The 17,649-nt window shown below is 37.5% G+C and overlaps 1 protein-coding gene across 8 annotated transcripts in view; it reads right to left on the bottom strand.

Moving 5' to 3' along the window:
• The window catches only part of CCDC6 (coiled-coil domain containing 6), a 56,352-nt gene that overhangs the window by 14,867 nt on the left and 23,836 nt on the right, over positions 1-17,649 (bottom strand). For all 8 annotated transcript variants that reach the window (XR_008466889.1, XR_008466890.1, XR_008466892.1 and 5 more), the window contains exons 3-6: positions 10,319-10,447; positions 4,456-4,559; positions 2,539-2,699; positions 359-515 (exon numbers count right to left, since the gene is read on the bottom strand). Coding sequence is in view for 1 of the 8 variants with exons in the window: in XM_054204690.1 (XP_054060665.1) it covers positions 359-515; positions 2,539-2,699; positions 4,456-4,559; positions 10,319-10,447 (551 nt within the window). In the remaining 7 variants the exon portion in view is untranslated. The remainder of the gene's footprint in view (positions 1-358; positions 516-2,538; positions 2,700-4,455; positions 4,560-10,318; positions 10,448-17,649) is intronic.

Here is a 17,649-nt window from a genome sequence, read left to right as displayed (position 1 = left end):
GTTCCTCCATCACAGAATTCCTTGCAGTTAGGGGCAAAACAAAGGTACGAGTTATCATGAATCTCAACTCCACAGCCATACTTATTTAAATATACAGCATCAAAACCCTAAACAATCTTCAGATACAAGTATTTTCTTTCTCCCTGTTAAAAGTAATGCAATTTCTACACAAGTTTGATACAATTCTACTGAAGATATTCCTGGACCATGCTGAAATTTGATAAGTATATTAAACCCATATACAGGTTATTTCTATAAATACTTCTATAAATACTTCTCCTACAACATTAAAAAAGAAATATGAGTATTGACTAATAAGCTCAATGCCATTGTATCTGGATTGCTAGAAAATACTAACCTTTCATCGTCCATTTCTAAGCTGGATTCGCTTTCTGACAGTTGCCTGCAGAGCGCTTCCCTACGTTCCATTTCCCTCTGTAATTTTCTTTGAAGTCTCAAGTTTTCTTCTCTCATATGTCGTTCCTCTTCTAAATATTGTGCCATCTTCTCTGAATCTGAAATTCAGAATTTTGTTAAAATTCAATTTCACAGAGAGGCAAATATGTTGCACCTACTTTTACCCCAGTACTTCAAGAATGAGGGCGTACAAAATGCTCAGGATGGATCACTCAAAATTCTCACCTCTAATTCGTTACTTCAAAACCTAATTCAGAACAGTAGCTACTAAAATGAATTAGTGGTTGACAGCAATTTTGGAAATAAAAGGTAAAAAGCAAAAAAGCTTTAAGTATTTACTTAAATGAATTTGAAAAGAAAGGAAAAAGTAAGGAAGAAAATAATAAAACCAAAACCATAAAGAATAAGTACAATGAATCCTGCTCCATTAAATGATGCTATTCCACATTTACAAAGATTGTATTGCAACACACAGAAAAAAATATTTTAAAGGTATATTTCCATTTCAAAGGAGGAAACACAAAACAAGTTCTGAAACCCAAACCACTCAAACTCTTGTATCAAATTGCTACCTTATATATACTCTATATCATTCTTTCAATTACACATTTTATAACAGAGATTGGCCAGCAGAACATGGACCAATACTAAAAGCCAACAAGTGGTTTACTCTACAACAAAGGGCAATTTGAGATTGCAATTCTAAACAAATTCAGCAAATATCACTTACATGGTCCAGTATCGCAAACTATTTAAGTGAGAAAATCAAACTATGGAAAGCTACGAAGCATTTTGACATTATTTAAATAAAATGGAACACACGATGAGGACTTATGACACAATGCATTTTGCAAGTTTTTCCAATATTTGATCAAGTTTACAGTTAATTCCTCAATATTAAAAAAAAATATTACAGTCCATCATGCTTTGTGATCACTTTGTTATGCAGCACCCTTCAAATCAAAAGACTATTCCTGTTTGAGAAGACTATTTCCAAACTATCAACAATACATGATTTATGTCTCTTCTCTGGAAATACCACTTCTAAATGTAACAGTATCACTTATTTAAAACTATTATTATACGAAAATAGTTCCTAGCCTAGAAGTAAGTGCTTCAGGAATACGAAATGTAATACTAATACCAGAATTGAGTAAGCATATTTTATTAATTATTTAGGAATAATACCAGAGGTTCTCTAATGACCACGTATTGCAAACAACAAACTGGAAACTGTATTTCAGTTTCATCTTCTGCTTGCAGGCTAGCACACCCACCATTTCTGTCAGTATTGCTATTCATATTGCAGCTCTGTTTAATCTGTTCACAAAGAGAAAGAGTACATTTAAACCTAGATCTTATTTTTAATGAGAATTTGACTTTAAATGCTTCTAAATGTTTGGTCTAAATCCCAAAAATGCAAAAATAAACCACTTAAAATAATAAAGAATACTTGAAATGAAATTGGTACAAAGCAAGGCCTTTAAATCTAAGGCCTTGCTCTTGTTCTGAGGTTCAGTAAGTGAAGGCTGCAGTGCAGAATTGGCAAGTACAAAGATTAGCACTCCTTATCTTCTTTTAACTGACACAAATTATTAATACCACAAACTCGTGCAGAAGCCCTCTGCAAAAGAGCACTCTCCCATCATCTCTAAGGAAGGCTGCTGACTCTGGTAAGCTATTTCTCTAAACGGGGATTGAAATATTCCAGTTATCCTGCCAAGACCAGCACACCAGAGGGAGAGAATGCTAGCTGTTACTATTTTTGAGTAATTCTTAATTTATAACAAGACTCTTACACGCAGGCCATAAATATGTTTTGAAAAATCTACATGTTGAAATACTTCTAAGTCTCTGAAAAAAAGAAAAAAAGATAGAAACATTTTTTCTGGCCCAAAATAATAAGTATTTATTGATTCTTCCAGGCATCCTTCTTGTAAAGCTAAAAAAACCCAAGCTGCAGTATAAATACAACAACGAGCAATAATTCTGCAATTATGAAAATATTTTGACCCCCAATTTTTTTTTCCACTTCTACCTTAAATTCAAACTCATGAAAGTATATATAAAAATTTGATATTACACAAACTTAAAAAAAATTAAAACAAGTTGTTTACTCACGCTGTAACTGTGCAGCCCTCAGTTGTTTCTTTAACCTCTCCACTTCGTTCTTTAAAAATCTGATATGTCTCATCATATTTTCTGGAGAATCTATCTCCATTGATATGTCTCTGGGTGATGGTGGAGCAGATACTGGCTGGTCTAGTTTCTCCTGCAAAATTCTGTATGACAAATAGTTCAAATTTTACCTTCAATTCTAATGAAAAGAAAACCCCTTAAATCCTCCAAAAAGCCACTGCAAGGATTCTGACAGGTATGTAACATTTACTTTAACTATTGGTTTTAGTGAGAGAATTTTGGGAGGACTTACAATGCCTTCTTTTTTAACTCAAAATAAAAAAAAGTAAAATTTGTTGTCCAAGCACGGATGGATTTTCTAAAATATTCAGACATTTGACGCTCCCAAATATTTCTGCACACAGATCAGGAAAAACAGATTCTGAACTACATATAGTTACCTCAGTTTTATACTCAAATGCTACTTATTCCAGAAAATAATTTCTAAGGAAATTAATTTAATTTCTTATGAATTTTTGCATTTATGTTCTTAGGGGAAGAACACATATTTCAAGATGAAAATATGAGCAACGCGTGCCTATGGCGAAACAAAAGCTTTTCTGTGTTTTACGATTACCAGAAGAGAAAATTTCACAGTGATTTTCTGAAGCATAGTCAAAGTTTCCCCTTTTTTTAAAGAAAAAAAAAATAATCTCCAAACCAAAAGGCACTGCATATAGTCAAGGTTTCAAATACCACAAATAACTGTAAATTTAGGAGTAATGAACTTCTCTTATAATGAAATAAGCATATGGTAGATATTAAATGTTCTAAATGATTATTTTTGGAGTTAACATAAGAAGTACTTTTCAGCCTGAAAGCACAAAACTGTTCTTCACTAGAAACGTGTTGACTGGCCAGATCCAACTCTGCCCTGAAGAGCAGGGACAGCACTATGCAAGCACCACTCTTTGCGTGACCCAGTATTCACACGTACCATACAAAGTGGTCCTAAACCATGGTCTGACTGCATGGTGGCTCCTCATAAGAAGGCACACAGCCTGAGATAAATGAAACCAAAAATGGTTTGGCTTAAAGAAGACTTTAAATCTAAGACACACAGAACTCTGACCAAAGGCTCGATTAGCTATGGATTTACCACCACTGAATATCACATGTTGCTCTTCAGAGCACCTTCCACACAGCAGGGCTCTGTAAAATAAAACTACAAAACCTGCAGTTCACCTAGGCTTAGGTGTGTTCTGAGCCCCCAGTCAAGATCCACAGAGTCATAACTCTGTGAGTAACATAACTAACATAACTGTCCTTAAACATGTAGAAGAAAAATAAGGTATTAATCATCTCTTCTCCCCTACTTGCCCCAAAACCAGAGTTCTTATATATGGCATTAAAGAGAGAATTGCTTTAATTTATATTTTTAGCTTTCCCAGGAATATAAAGTCTCACTGTCTTAACTTCTATGGAAGCAGCAGCAGGAAGTCTCAGTGACATAAGTGCACACCACTGAGAAAAGGCTGAAGTTTTCTTCAAGCCAACAGGGAAAAAACAAGAGCTTCTCATATAACAAATACACTGAAATACTGCGTTACTTTCTCTGGGCCATGAATATAAAGCTGACCCTGAGCCAGAAGCCTGAAGAAGAGTCTATCAGCAGCTAAAAAAAATCAGCAAATTCCTTCAAGCTTTCCCAGGTCATTTCTTACACTATTTAGTTACATCTACTTTAAGCAATCAAGGATCTGGCATCATGCAAACAAGCAGCTTTACAACTGCTTTAACTTCCAGGTTTTCATAGATTAAAAGACTCTCATGGGACAGAGATGAACACATTTAATCCAGAACGTTACGTATTAAATGATATCTCTCCCACAGTAACAAATGCATTGCAACAAGACAAACCGTTTTTCTGCTTCAAGCTTATCCATCCTCTTCCAGAGACGATTCACTAGCGCTTCTTGTTCTTGTTCCAAAGTATTTTCAAGGTCAATCTTCTCACGTCTTAGCTGGAGAGGAAAATCAATCAATGCAAATGACGGAAATACATTTTTTTGCAAGGAACTCTCATTAGGAAAGATCTTTGCTATAACATCACCATTTTAAATGATGCTGTATGACAGCAAGGAGAAAGTGAAGAAGAGACAAAAATCAGACACAACGCACTGGTCACACAGATCATGAAAAATCAAGAGATTCAGGAGCTGCATGGCTGTCATCTCCTTAATGGAAATTCTTCTCACAGAATCTGTCTCTGGACAATAAGAAGGAGCTTGAAACCTGGACACGCTGTCACTGATGACATGACAAGCCTATTCAAAGACAAGCCTATTCCACATGTCTCTGAATTTCAAACTGAATTTACAGTCTACAGCACCAACATTTATTCTTTTGAAAAACTTCAGACTTTTTTTAGTGGAAGAATCACAGTTAAATAAGCCAGAAATGGAAGAGAAGACATATTTGCCTTTTGTTAGATAAAGGAGTGACATAACAAAAACAGTAAAGAAAAAATTAAGTTAACTGCCTTAAGTGTTACTGTATCAACCCTTACTAGCAGAAACAAATGTATTTCTATTTTAGCAAAGACCTTATAAAAGTAAATGCTTAACTTGACATTATTCCCATTCACTTACTGTGTGAACAAATATTTTTGATTCTGCTATAAGCTAATAAAAGCCTATATAATGTAGAACCACATATGAAGAAATCAATTATTAGTATTTTAGTACAAATACCATGCAAATATTATTAAGAATATGCTAGAATACTAAGAGGCGCAGCTGATCTTACTCAGTCACACTGGCAGCTGAACTCCAGAAGTGAGCAATAATGAAACACGTGGGAATAGACCAACCCCTTTACAGGTGGAAAATAGCACGGAGGTATTTTTCCCAGACAAGCCTTAGTTAACGCTAACCACTTTCCTGACGGGCAAATAATCCCACATTACAAAATGGAAAGACTGAAAACAGATTAAGTGATTTCCTTGCACGTTTACTGTGTCACTGGGCCAAGTGCTATTGCAGCTTCTAAATCTGTGCTAACCACTGAATTAATATTGAGATACCCAAACAAAATATAAACTCATGCACTGCAGGTAATAGTGCAAGTTTAATGAATGTACAACTTTCTTCTTTAAAGCTTAGAGGAATTAGTTACTGGAAATAAAAATAAACATACTTTGATGAGTAACAGGGAACACAATTAGAAAAAGAAACACTGTTTAGTAAATCTTTCCATGTCTGAGTTTCCAGATACACATTAACAGTTGAGGGAACTCTACTCCTCAAGAAAAGAGAAGTGAGGAGCAACGTGCTTCAGCCTCACACCAGGGATGAGGATTTGGATCCTGACTGACACCGTGTTCCCCACCCCAGCAGGAGCTGGAGCGATACAAAGGCAAAGGGCTCAGCCCTGGAGAGACAGGGCGCTCTGCCTTAGGGCACTGATCGTTAGCCAGTTTGGCTTGGGGCTGGCAACATTCAGAGGGAAGAAAGTACACAAAATGCTACTTCTGCAGCAATGTTTTTTGTATCACTTCAATGCAGCGTGGTTTAGACTTGCCTGCTCTGATGTAGTCTTTTTACAACTACATTACTGATCCAGCACCAAACAAACCCACAAAAACATACTGGTGAAAATAAATCTATTTCATTTAATGGTAGGAAGCAGAGCGCACCGGAATTTGAAGACAAAAGTGAATTATTTATAACCTTGGATGTAAAAAATCTATGATGACATTTAGCATTACAGCAACCATCACCAAGGCAGCGGAGTCCATTAATTAGAAATCTGCATGTAGGTGAACATGCACAATGGCAAAGTCAAATCATCAGCAACGATATACAAATGAGCCTTGTGTTGTGCCCTGAAGGCTAACAGACATGCTCTGATGAAACACCAAAGAAACTAGGTTGTAAAAGAGATCTAAACCTCCACATTTCCAGCAATATGAAAACACACTAGAAACAAGTGTGTCTTCCTTTCCTGATCTTGAGTGTTGTCCCAATTCCTCCAAGTGTTAGGATATCAAAGCTTTGAGGATCAAAACCTTGAACTGAACCTACTGTAGAAGTGACTGCAACATCCTGACCAGAGCTGTGAATTCAGAGTCTTGGCGTATTTGTTTTGTACTAGGTAATTTCAGGAGTACTTTGAAATGTAGTCTAGCTCTAGTCAATGAATTTGTTCAGAACGTGACACTATTCTGAACTAAAATAAACAGGATGGGATTATATCTCAAGACCAAACCAGTAGCTCTGTCAATACCAGTGGCATCTACATAGGTTCAGAGTTACATTCCAATCAAACATCACTTAATTTTTACCATCACAACAGGGAAACGAGGAAGTACAACAAAGGAAAATTACCTTTTAACCTTCCTCATCATCCAACTGTGTTTCTCCTCCTCTCTCTCTTTCATGCATACACTTACTTTGCTTCAAATGCAGCTAAAATATCCATTGTTTGTGTATTTCTGGATGACCACTTCTTCAGTCTTCTTGTCAACTTACTAACAAGCACAACTGTTCTCTCCTAAAATGGAGATCTTCCAAATCAATGAAAGTGGAATATGATCTCTGCCTAAGCCCACTATCCCAAATTTCACTTCTGTGCTTTTCATCTGGCCCTCCCCTTTTGTAGCTTTAATTCTTTGCTGCTCTCCAAAAATATCTTTCCACAAGAAACATGGAAGCCAACGTGGCTTCACTAAAGGCAAATCATGTCTGACAAGTTTGGTGGTCTTCTACAGTGGGGTTAGAGCATTGGTGGATAAGCCTGTATTTATGCTTGAGATTGCCCCGACCGAGGTGCAGGACCTTGCACTTGGCCTAGTCGAACTTCATGAGATTGGCATGGGCCCACCTCTCAAGCCTGTTCAGGTCCCTCTGGATGGCATCCCTTTCCTCCAGTGTGTCGACCGCACCACACAGCTTGGTGTCATCAGCAAACTTGTTGAGGGTGCACCTAATCCCACTGTAAACAAGGCCAAGTGCAATGTCCTGCACATGGGTAAAGCCAATCTCAAGCACAAATCCAGAGCGGGCAGAGAACGGATTGAGAGCAGCCCTGAGGAGGAGGACTCGGGGGTTTTGGTTGGCAAGAAGCTCAATGCGACCTGGCAATGTGCACTTGCAGCCCATAAAGCCAACCATGTCCTGGGCTACATCAAAAGAAGCGTGGCCAGCAGGTTGAGGGAGGTGATTCTGCCCCTCTACTCTGCTCTGGTGAGACCCCTGCTGGAGTCCTGTGTCCAGCTCTGGGGCCCTCAGCACAGGAAAGACATAGACCTGTTGGAGCAGGTCCAGAGGAAGGCCATGAACATGATCAGAGGGATGGAGCACCTCTCCCATAAAGGCAGGCTGAGAGAGTTGGGGTTGTTCAGCCTGGAGAAGAAAAGGCTCCAGGGAGACCTTGTAGCAGCCTTCCAGCACCTAAAGGGGGCCTACAGGAGAGAGGGGCAGGGGGGTTGGATCTAAATGATCTTTAAGGTCTCTTCCAACTCAAATCATTCTATGATTTTACATATTTCATGTTCTTCTCTTTTCAAAGAAGCAGACATGGGGGATGATTATTAGCAGTTTAGTTCTTTCTTGTCCCCTAACTGCTGTAACAGCAAGACTACACAAACTTGGCCTCTGTAGAACAAAACTGACAGCTATTTATTTCCTGTCAAACCACTGAACTATAACACAGAACATTATTACTCATTTTAACTGAGACATTCAGTTAATGAAATAGTCACATGTTGTAAATTTATTCACCATTAGCCTTCAGAGAAGAATGATCTGCCACTTCATGTTGACTTAACAAAATTAAGTGAGGTGATATTTGAACCCTAAGACCCAACTTAATTTTTTATTTAGGATTAATGTTCTATGCAACCATCACTGCTACAAACTGGCTACCTACCAATCACCTGTGGCATAAGCAGCTCAGATGAGAGAAAGCAACAGAGGAAGGACACAAAGCATACAGAATTTGTGTTCAATATTTTAAAAATAATAGTTTGGTGAACATACGTTGTAACTATCTGCTCACTGATTACAGTGATAGATCTAGTAATGCAGCCCTAGATAATGTTCAAAGCATCGCTGAAGTACTCTTTCTAAGCCCTGTTTAACAGGTCTCCCAAAGGTTATGCTGAAGCGTCATGGCAATCTCTCTTCCTTAATTCCCTATGCGTATAGTAACAGCAACATTGCTCTGCTCACAACTTTTGGTTGCTTCTTGCTAGGTACAGCACATGCCCCAAAGGCCGTTGCTTCAGCTGGTTAATTAGCACAAAAAGCTTCTTTTTTTTAAAATTTGTGTAAGAGAAAAAAGTACGCTGAAGTTCAAAGTAACTTGATATTTACCATACCTTACTGTAAGAGGAAACAAAGGTATACATTGCATTACATACAAATACATATGGAATTCCAAGACTGACAGCTAAATTTAACATCTTCATAAAGTAAGTTTTCAAGGTCAGATATTTGGGAGAAAGACCTTTAAGCACCTGTGCTTTTTGAACAATTTATCACTGATTTTCAAATGTAGCAACAAGTTTCAAATTTTAAGATTTCCCAAGTCTGCCTGCACAGAACAATGATACAAAAATAAGTACCACTAAGATTTCAGCTGTGGCTCATGCTAACATTTCAAAGACTAAAACAGGTTAATATGTACACTTACTTTGCGTTTTGATTAAGTGGCCGCCACCACCACCTTGTGGCTAAGAGAGTTATTTCAATCTCATGTTAATTTCCAAGCTGGGTAAGGATTTGCTGGCAGCTACATCTTCCTACCTTTCTATTTTTCAATTTGTTCCATAGATCTCTCCATAAATAATGTCAGCATAAGAATCAAGAAAACCCATTTCATCATTAAGAGAGCCATTAATTTATCCACGATGTCAATAGAAATAGGAGAGTCATACAAAACTGGTAGAAATTCAGATTACCAGGAACAAAGAAGTCCCACATCTGATAACAGGAAAAAAAAATAGTCACAGAAATAATGTACTATATTTATACCACCCAAATTATTGGACTTCCACAAGCCAGAAAACATGAAGTTCTTTAACGAGCTTATATGTTTCATTAGTTTGCCTTTTAAGTCAAAAGGACTCCTAGTAATGCCACTGAGATGCTTTGACACACATGCCTAAAATTAGACATAAAAGCAGTCCCAACGTCTAGACTTCCAGTGGAAACGTGACCAAAACAAGTGGTGTTTTATCCCTGTAATCTTCATAACTGTCTAGGGAGAAAGGGAGTTGGATGTAGCAGAATCTCAGATCTTTTTAAATATACACAGAGCTGACATCTCACAGTTCGAGTCCTGTGCTACCCAAGCTGCCACAAAAAGGTGACCTAGAGCACAATTAGACCACATACATATTGTTTACTGTTGTGCTTAACCGCTATCAGAAGTGACAGTCTTTCTCACTAGCAGCATGAGACTGGAAGCTAATGAAGAGCAACAAGAAGCATTACTCACAAAGAAGTTCTGTTTGCAAAACTCACAGCTGTCCAGCAGACATGAAGGCCTACAGTAAGGCTACTAAAAGTTATAATGGCCATGAAAAAAACATTAATCAAAGTTTCTCATAATAAATTATGTTAATGATCTATGGCTTTGAAAGTCAAACTGACTTTTCTATATTCTTGATATTGCCCAGTTTCTCATATACTTAAAAAATTAAGTCAAATCTAACACAAAACAAGTATTTATTTTTTCAGAATTCCTTGTTTTATGGTCATGTCATTCTGAAAGTTACCTGCTCCAGGGTCAGCTGCTTCGAAATTGTATCATTTTCCAGTTTTTTAATCTTCTTCATCAGTTTGTTCACTTGAAATTCCTGTTCCTGCTCTAAATGCTGCTCCAGTTCAGCCTTCTCATGCTGCAGCTAAAAATTTAGGAGACATGGGAATATTTTAAACACACAAAGTATGAAACATTACGCACCTTTTACATGTTTATTCTTACTGCACACTAAGTTCTCTACTGATAATTCTTCTCAAAAGACTTCAAACCCACCCAACAGCCCTTCAAAAAGCAACATTTTAAACTGTGTTCCATTTACAAAGCAGATGGAAGTAAAATACATTTCCAAATATTTAATAAAGTCAAATCAAAATAGATACATTATATATAACATATAAAATAATTACAGACATTTCAGAAGTCCAAAATCTACCATAATGTTCACAAAAGCGTTAATTTTAATCTAAATTTAATCTAAATCTTAATCTCAAAAGCACCCAAAGCATAAAATGTAGGTCTTAGCACTTCCTTCTCCCAGGCAGCTGAAAGCTTAAGATGATGACTGAAGTCATACTACTGAAATTGCTGTACAGAAGATAGTAAAAAAAACCCCAAAACATCTAATTTCTATTTCTATGCTATCAAGAATCAAAATCCAGCAGGTCGAGGGAGGTGATTCTCCCCCTCTACTCCACTCTTGTGAGACCCCACCTGGAGTACTGCGTCCAATTCTGGAGCCCCTACTACAAGAAAGATATGGACATGCTGGAACGTGTCCAGAGAAGGGCCATGAGGACGATCAGAGGGGTGGAGCACCTCTCCTATGAGGACAGACTAAGAGAGTTGGGGTTGTTCAGTCTGGAGAAAAGAAGGCTCCGAGGAGACCTTATAGTGGCCTACCACTATCTTAAGGGGGCCTACAAGAAAGCTGGGGAGGGACTTCTTAGGAAGTCGGGTAATGGTAGGGCTAGAGGGAATGGATCAAAACTAGAGATGGGTCAATTCAGACTGGACGTTAGGAAGAAGTTCTTCACCATGAGGGTGGTGAGACACTGGAACAGGTTGCCCAGGGAAGCTGTGGATGCCCCATCCCGGACACGTTCAAGGCCAGGCTGGATGGGGCTCTGAGCAACCTGATCTAGTGGGAGGTGTCCCTGCCCATGGCATGGGGGTTGGAACTAGATGATTTTTAAGGTCCCTTCCAACCCTGACAATTCTATGATTCTATGGTAAAAGATTTTGATGACATAAAATCACTGGTTATTTCAAATCAATGTTACAAATTTTCCTGACACTCAAGGGAAATTTTTTTTTTCAGTTAATATTTCCAATGAAAAACATCTTTTACTCTCAAAGCTCTCAAGCAGATGGAAACAAATCCCCCCAGCCCCCATTTTAATATAAACTACGGCTTGGAGTAGAGTTGCTTCTAATATTAAAGTCAAAATCGCTATGGAATTGCTCTGAGACAGGGATCTGAGTCTTCCTGTGGATAAAACAGTGAGACTGGCACCATGGTACGAATGCATGAATTTGACTTAGAGAAAAGCAAATGTCACCAAAAGACAATGGTGTAATTACACTGTTCTCTGGCTATCCACCGAAAATTGCAGGCCCTTTTTTCCACCTGCTTATTTTCTACTCTGTTCTTCAGACTATCACAAAGCAATACGTAAGATCACAGTGTTTAAATGTGCGAGGAAAATCTGAGGAAATGGAGAGGCACCTCACAGTCACGGACACAAGTCGAGATTGCTGGATATTCCCACTGAAGAAATACACACTGATTTTAAAACAAGCTAAAATTGCTCGTTCATTAATTTGATTCCTTTTGCTGCTATTTAGAGACAAAATGGTCTGTGAAGCGCAGCCTGGCAGAGATCTCAGAGCAGAAAGGCTTGTGTGGAGAGAGCGCTAGGCAGGCAGTAACTGCTTGGGAATACACATATGGGAGAAGTTTGCAGTTTAACCGTGTTTTCAGTGCTCATCAATTTCAAGATTTTATTTTTCACGAATTAGAATAAACTCCAGAATAGTAATTAAAAATTAAATTAGATTTATTCCCCTCACTTACTAAATTACAGTCTATCTTCTAAAACCCCTGACACTCACGGAAATTCCCATACACTTGAGGAAGCCACCTAGATTCCTAGAAGATAATCACTGAGACTATCAGGGCAGCTCTTGATCAAATGGTTAAGAAGTTTTGTTAAACCACCTAGTTGGAAATAAATCCACTTCATTTCTTGTGTGAGAATATGCAGGGCTGCTAAGTGAGATTTTCATTAGAAGAAAAATTTATATTCATACTTTTAAATCAAATTACTGTTTGTGTTGCTTGATAATCAAAAATATGAAGTTTCTTACTTCAGTATTGGAGTTAAGCTTGGTTGGAAAAAACCAGGTTTAATATGAAAAGGACATTATTTAGTCTTACAATTCCGTAAGTCCCTCTCCTGTCCTTCCCCACCCCTACACAGCAGCTACAGTTTAAGACTGAAGACAGCCAAAAAGCCCAAGGAGCAGACAGCACACGGGTTACCACCTAGCACAAGGTACATCAATCTTCATTTTGCTTCATTAAAAAAAGCTAGATGCTTTTTTTTTCACCTAACTAAAAACTGAGACCAAAGCCAGTTGCTGTAATCAGCTTATATTTAGTTAAATTAAACTGTGCAAAAAGGCACATATCCAGGACCTCTTACTCAGCCTAAAGCCAGATACTGCCAGATGTGTGCTTGGGGACTGCTGGCATTTGCGGACAGCCCAGCAGGTCAGGCAGATTGTACAGTTGAATGAAGGCACCTCAAACCAAGTTAACAACAAACACTATTTCTTGCTCTTGTGTGCTTCATGCAAATGCAACGACTGCATTATTTAAAGCAAATTGAGCTGCAATAGCACAATCTTGCTTGTCAAATCATTCCTTTTAAAGCTGGCTGGAATTTCCATCACACAGGAACTGATGAGGCTTACTCATTAGATCTGTAACTGCCATGTACGATCTACTAAACCCTACCTTAGGAGTGTGAACATACTGCAGCCAAAGGACCATTCCAGCTGATCAGAAAGCAAATGAAACCAGGAGAGATTCTATTACAGGAATATCTTCTATTCTGATTTTAACATAAATACACCAGAAATCAAAGTGACTGGGAATAAAAAGAAACCCACAAACATTTTCCCCACAAGTACTAAAAGGGATTGTAAAATGAAAGCCCTCTCAGACACCCTGATGAACCTACTTTACTGTGCTACTCCCTTGCACCCTTTCAGCTTCATTAATCAAAGTGGGAGAAAAACACTAATAACACACCCCAAAATACAGATTAATGGTGTTTGTCACTGATAATTGGGTAAAATATTTTTTCCCTTTTATTGGCTTTGATCACAAAAGCAAACCCAAACAAACAGAAACCACTCAATGCTGAAACCCAAACACTGAAAAACAGAATTGCTAACATGGAGAAAATATCCACTGGTAAAAACACTGGTGGATAGCGTTTATTTTACTTAGTAAAGTAAGAGAGTATTTTCAAACTGTTTTATTATATGCAATTATACTAACAACTTTTTACAAATACACCTACGACTGCCAGGTAAGGAGAAGGGAAAAAATGTATTAGAACGTGTCACCTTGATGACAATGTCTTATAGACCTTGAATTGCATATGAAAACTGTAGGAAAGAGACTGGGGAAATTTTCAGCTACATATGATCGGAGATGGGTTCAGTGCAACAAAGACAGTGAATATTTTAAAGTGAGAATGGGGCTATCAAATACAAAGCTTAGCAGCAGAAAGAGCGCATGTGTTAGTTCAGGTAAATCCTAGACAACTACAGTAATATCTTTCTCACTCTACAAGGTAAGTTTCCTGATACAATGTAGGACTGCATTTACCTTACTTCCTTACTGCACTGGCTTATTCTGGGACAGCGGAAAGTGTTTCTATAAAATAATGGAGCTGATGGATGAAGGGTAGTAGCACAGTTCATCAGGATGTCTGAGAGGGCTTAAAAAAAAAAAAAAACCACCAACCCTCATTCATCCCCCAGACTATGACCTTGCACACTGTACTGAACAGCCTATTTTTAGTACTCTAGCCCTCAAAAGTTGTCCAATTCCTCCTTTGCTGCATCCTGAAAGTCCTATTTATTAACAAACGTGTATCAGCAATTTGCCTCCTCTTTATGTCCAGATGTTCATCAAATAAATAATAGATGAGCTGACTGTTTATTCCGCACAATCACATTTGCATCCTTGAGCTGATGCATCGTATTTTGGAGAGTAGGAAGTGTAATGGCTTGTGTTTACAGACTTAAAATTTTTGAAAGAATTGTCAAGAATCAGATTTGCATGAGAAACTGTTCTGTATAGCCTCCCAATTACTTAATCTGCCTGACTACACATTATACTGTTATCTTGGTATGTTGTAACATTTTACTTTCAAGGGCGGATACTTGGACCAATCTGCACTTCCAAAAATACAAGGGTATTGAAAAAAAAAAAATATCCATATTTGATTTTGAAAAGGACTGTTGCACAATTTACAGAATAACTGACTTTGTAAGTTCAAACAATATTAAAAAATAATTACTCTTTTGAGCAGCCTTGTTTCACAGAAGATAAATTTTCAAGATTTACTACTTTAAATTTCAAAACAGTAACTCAACAAGTCCATGTCCAAGAACAGATCCTGCATCAAAACACTTCTAATGATACTCTGCAAAATATTACTACCATTCTATAATGACGAGGGATCGATGTTCCAAACTTTACAGAGACTTAGTCAAAGTACATGGGAAATTTTAGTGAGCATATATAAAGCTTGTAAGAACTTTATCAGGAATGTGTGTGATGAAAGGCTTTTGTTTACGCCAAAACCTCTGTTGAGATGCATGTGCTCCTTCATCTCTGCAGCATTCAGCGTAGAAAATTAAAAATTATGCCAAACAAAGGAAATTTAACTAGTAAAAGAGTACATTTATGCACTGGGCTTGTAGAGGCAGTAAAAGGTAATGCCACACACTTATAAACAGGTATTATCAAGCAACGGTATGGCACCAGAAAGCCTGGCAACAGGAAGACAGTATTATTCCAGTGAAAACACCTTCTTTTATTTGCTACTCTGTGTGTTTAGAATCAGTCGGGCACTGATGTGCCACACAGTACAATGTTTTAAAATTAATTTCTTACAATATTGAAAACCTAATGTAACTCTGTTTTAGAATGGTAATGCACATCATGCTGAACTGGGAAATTCTTGTTCGGCTGTTAGCGAGGAGCACAGCAGCTCGTGCTCTGGCAGACAGCTTTCACATTTAAAATGTTTTAACATTCTGGAAGCTCATTCCAGATGCCACTCAATGCAATGCATAAGCCCCTACAACTGTGACAAACAAAGGTTGGACAAAGCAAAAAACACACGGGTTGTATGAAAAAAATCCCTGTGCTAGGTGGCTTTCAACTGAATAATACAGGAGTAATTTTGACACAGCCATGGACTAGTAAATACTTGAAAAATTAAAAGACTACAAATCCTATGCAGTTTACCAGAAGTACACCCCTACCTCTGGTTCCAAAAGGCAAAGTCTTAGACAAAACAGATACACATGCATTATTTTTCCCCTTTAGTCATACAAAAAGTAGGAAGACATTTGATGCACAATGTCTGACAGCATGAATTTTGAAAGCCTAGTTCTAGGTCAGACCAACTATGCCTGGCAACCACAGAGATTAAGAGTTTAACCCCAAATAGCAAAGAATAGTGGAGCAACCAATTACTGACCACACTTCCACTGGAGACTACTGTATTTCTGTACATCTGGGATGATGACTATTTAAGTCATCATCCAAAGTCTGCATCTAATTTAGCTAGAATTGTCTCCAGAGCAAAGATACCAAAAATAGAAGTGGGCATTTATCAATTCATTATTAGCCTTATAACTGCCTCATCAGTCTTGCACCCTGTAATCAAGACAGAATTGCTAAATTCTAGTAGGTAGTGTTATGTATTGGCACTCATAAATCTCAGGAAATAAAAAAAAATAAGTTACAATTATCTCAGCTTTCTGTGTCTGAAAAACATTAGTTAGGAACTCAGCACTACACCTGTGTAATGGGAAGAGTATCCCAAACTAGAAAAGATATTTTAATAAATACGTACGTATTAGCTTGTGATGTGTGCTAATAATGCCCTCCTTTCCACAAAATGAGTTTATTTGTAATATCAGAAGTTTCTCTTCTCAGATTTTTTTACCTGGCAGTCTACATGGGTATAGTTTCCAGGATTCGTAATTGAAAAATTGTAATTTCCAAACAACAGTTAAGCTTGTAGAAAACAAAAATCAACATCAATATTATTTGCAGTTCTTTGCTACTTTGGAAAATAGCCTGGAACTCACCAATATTCTAATATCAGCTTACTAAATCCATGATCGCTATAGAGATAGCAGATTATTTTTGTGGAAACATACTTGAATATTCAAATGTTTCCTAATTCTACAGGTAAGCTCTTCAGGGGAAGGGATCATTTCCTTTGCATAATTTATAAGCTGCTGACCATGTTGCTAGTGTTTAGGAGAATATACGAAGATGCATTTTTTTGCATTTCACAGCAAGTTTATCACATCAAAGACACAATCAAGCCATGAAATGAGATCTGCATTCAGCATACACACAAACGGAATAATAGTTTTAGTATTAAGCTGTTTGCTTTAAAACAAAAAAACAAGTCCTTCACCTGTACTGCAAGTCTTGAGCCACTGTAGATGTACGAATAATCATCCAGATGTATGGACTGCAAAACCTGATGACCAGGCAGATTCCTCTGACACAGCTTAAAATATGCTTTGCACTAGAGTTTTGATATACCCCTTTTCAACTTCTCCTCTGTGCACCACAGTTAACAGGTGAAATTGTAATCAAGATATTCCACGTCACTCACCCTTCACGGGCACAAGCGCTACCAACATCAACAGGATGTTAACAGTTGTTCTCTTTTTCAATATTTAAATAGAGGACAATCTCACTATTTACTTCCAAAAACTGCTACCTAACGATACTGAGAGAAGTTACATAGTTTTAGGACTAACAATTTGGAACACAGGTGCATATAAGAATTGTTACTTTTTAAAATCTGGTTGACATGACCATGTTTATCAAACACTAAATGAAGCTTAAAGAAAGACAACATAAGTGAAGTGTAAGGCTGTAGGCTGAGATACTGCTTAATAAAAGCAGAAAAATAGGTGGTCAGAATTTTACCTCTATATTACTGTAGTTACAGTTATGTAGTTACTTTCAGCAGAAACTTGCAGCTTGTCTACTGAAAGCTGGTTAAT

This window comes from Rissa tridactyla, chromosome 6 (genome assembly GCF_028500815.1).
Source record: "Rissa tridactyla isolate bRisTri1 chromosome 6, bRisTri1.patW.cur.20221130, whole genome shotgun sequence".
Lineage (NCBI taxonomy): Eukaryota > Metazoa > Chordata > Aves > Charadriiformes > Laridae > Rissa > Rissa tridactyla.
This window is presented reverse-complemented; position numbering and strand designations above follow the sequence as displayed.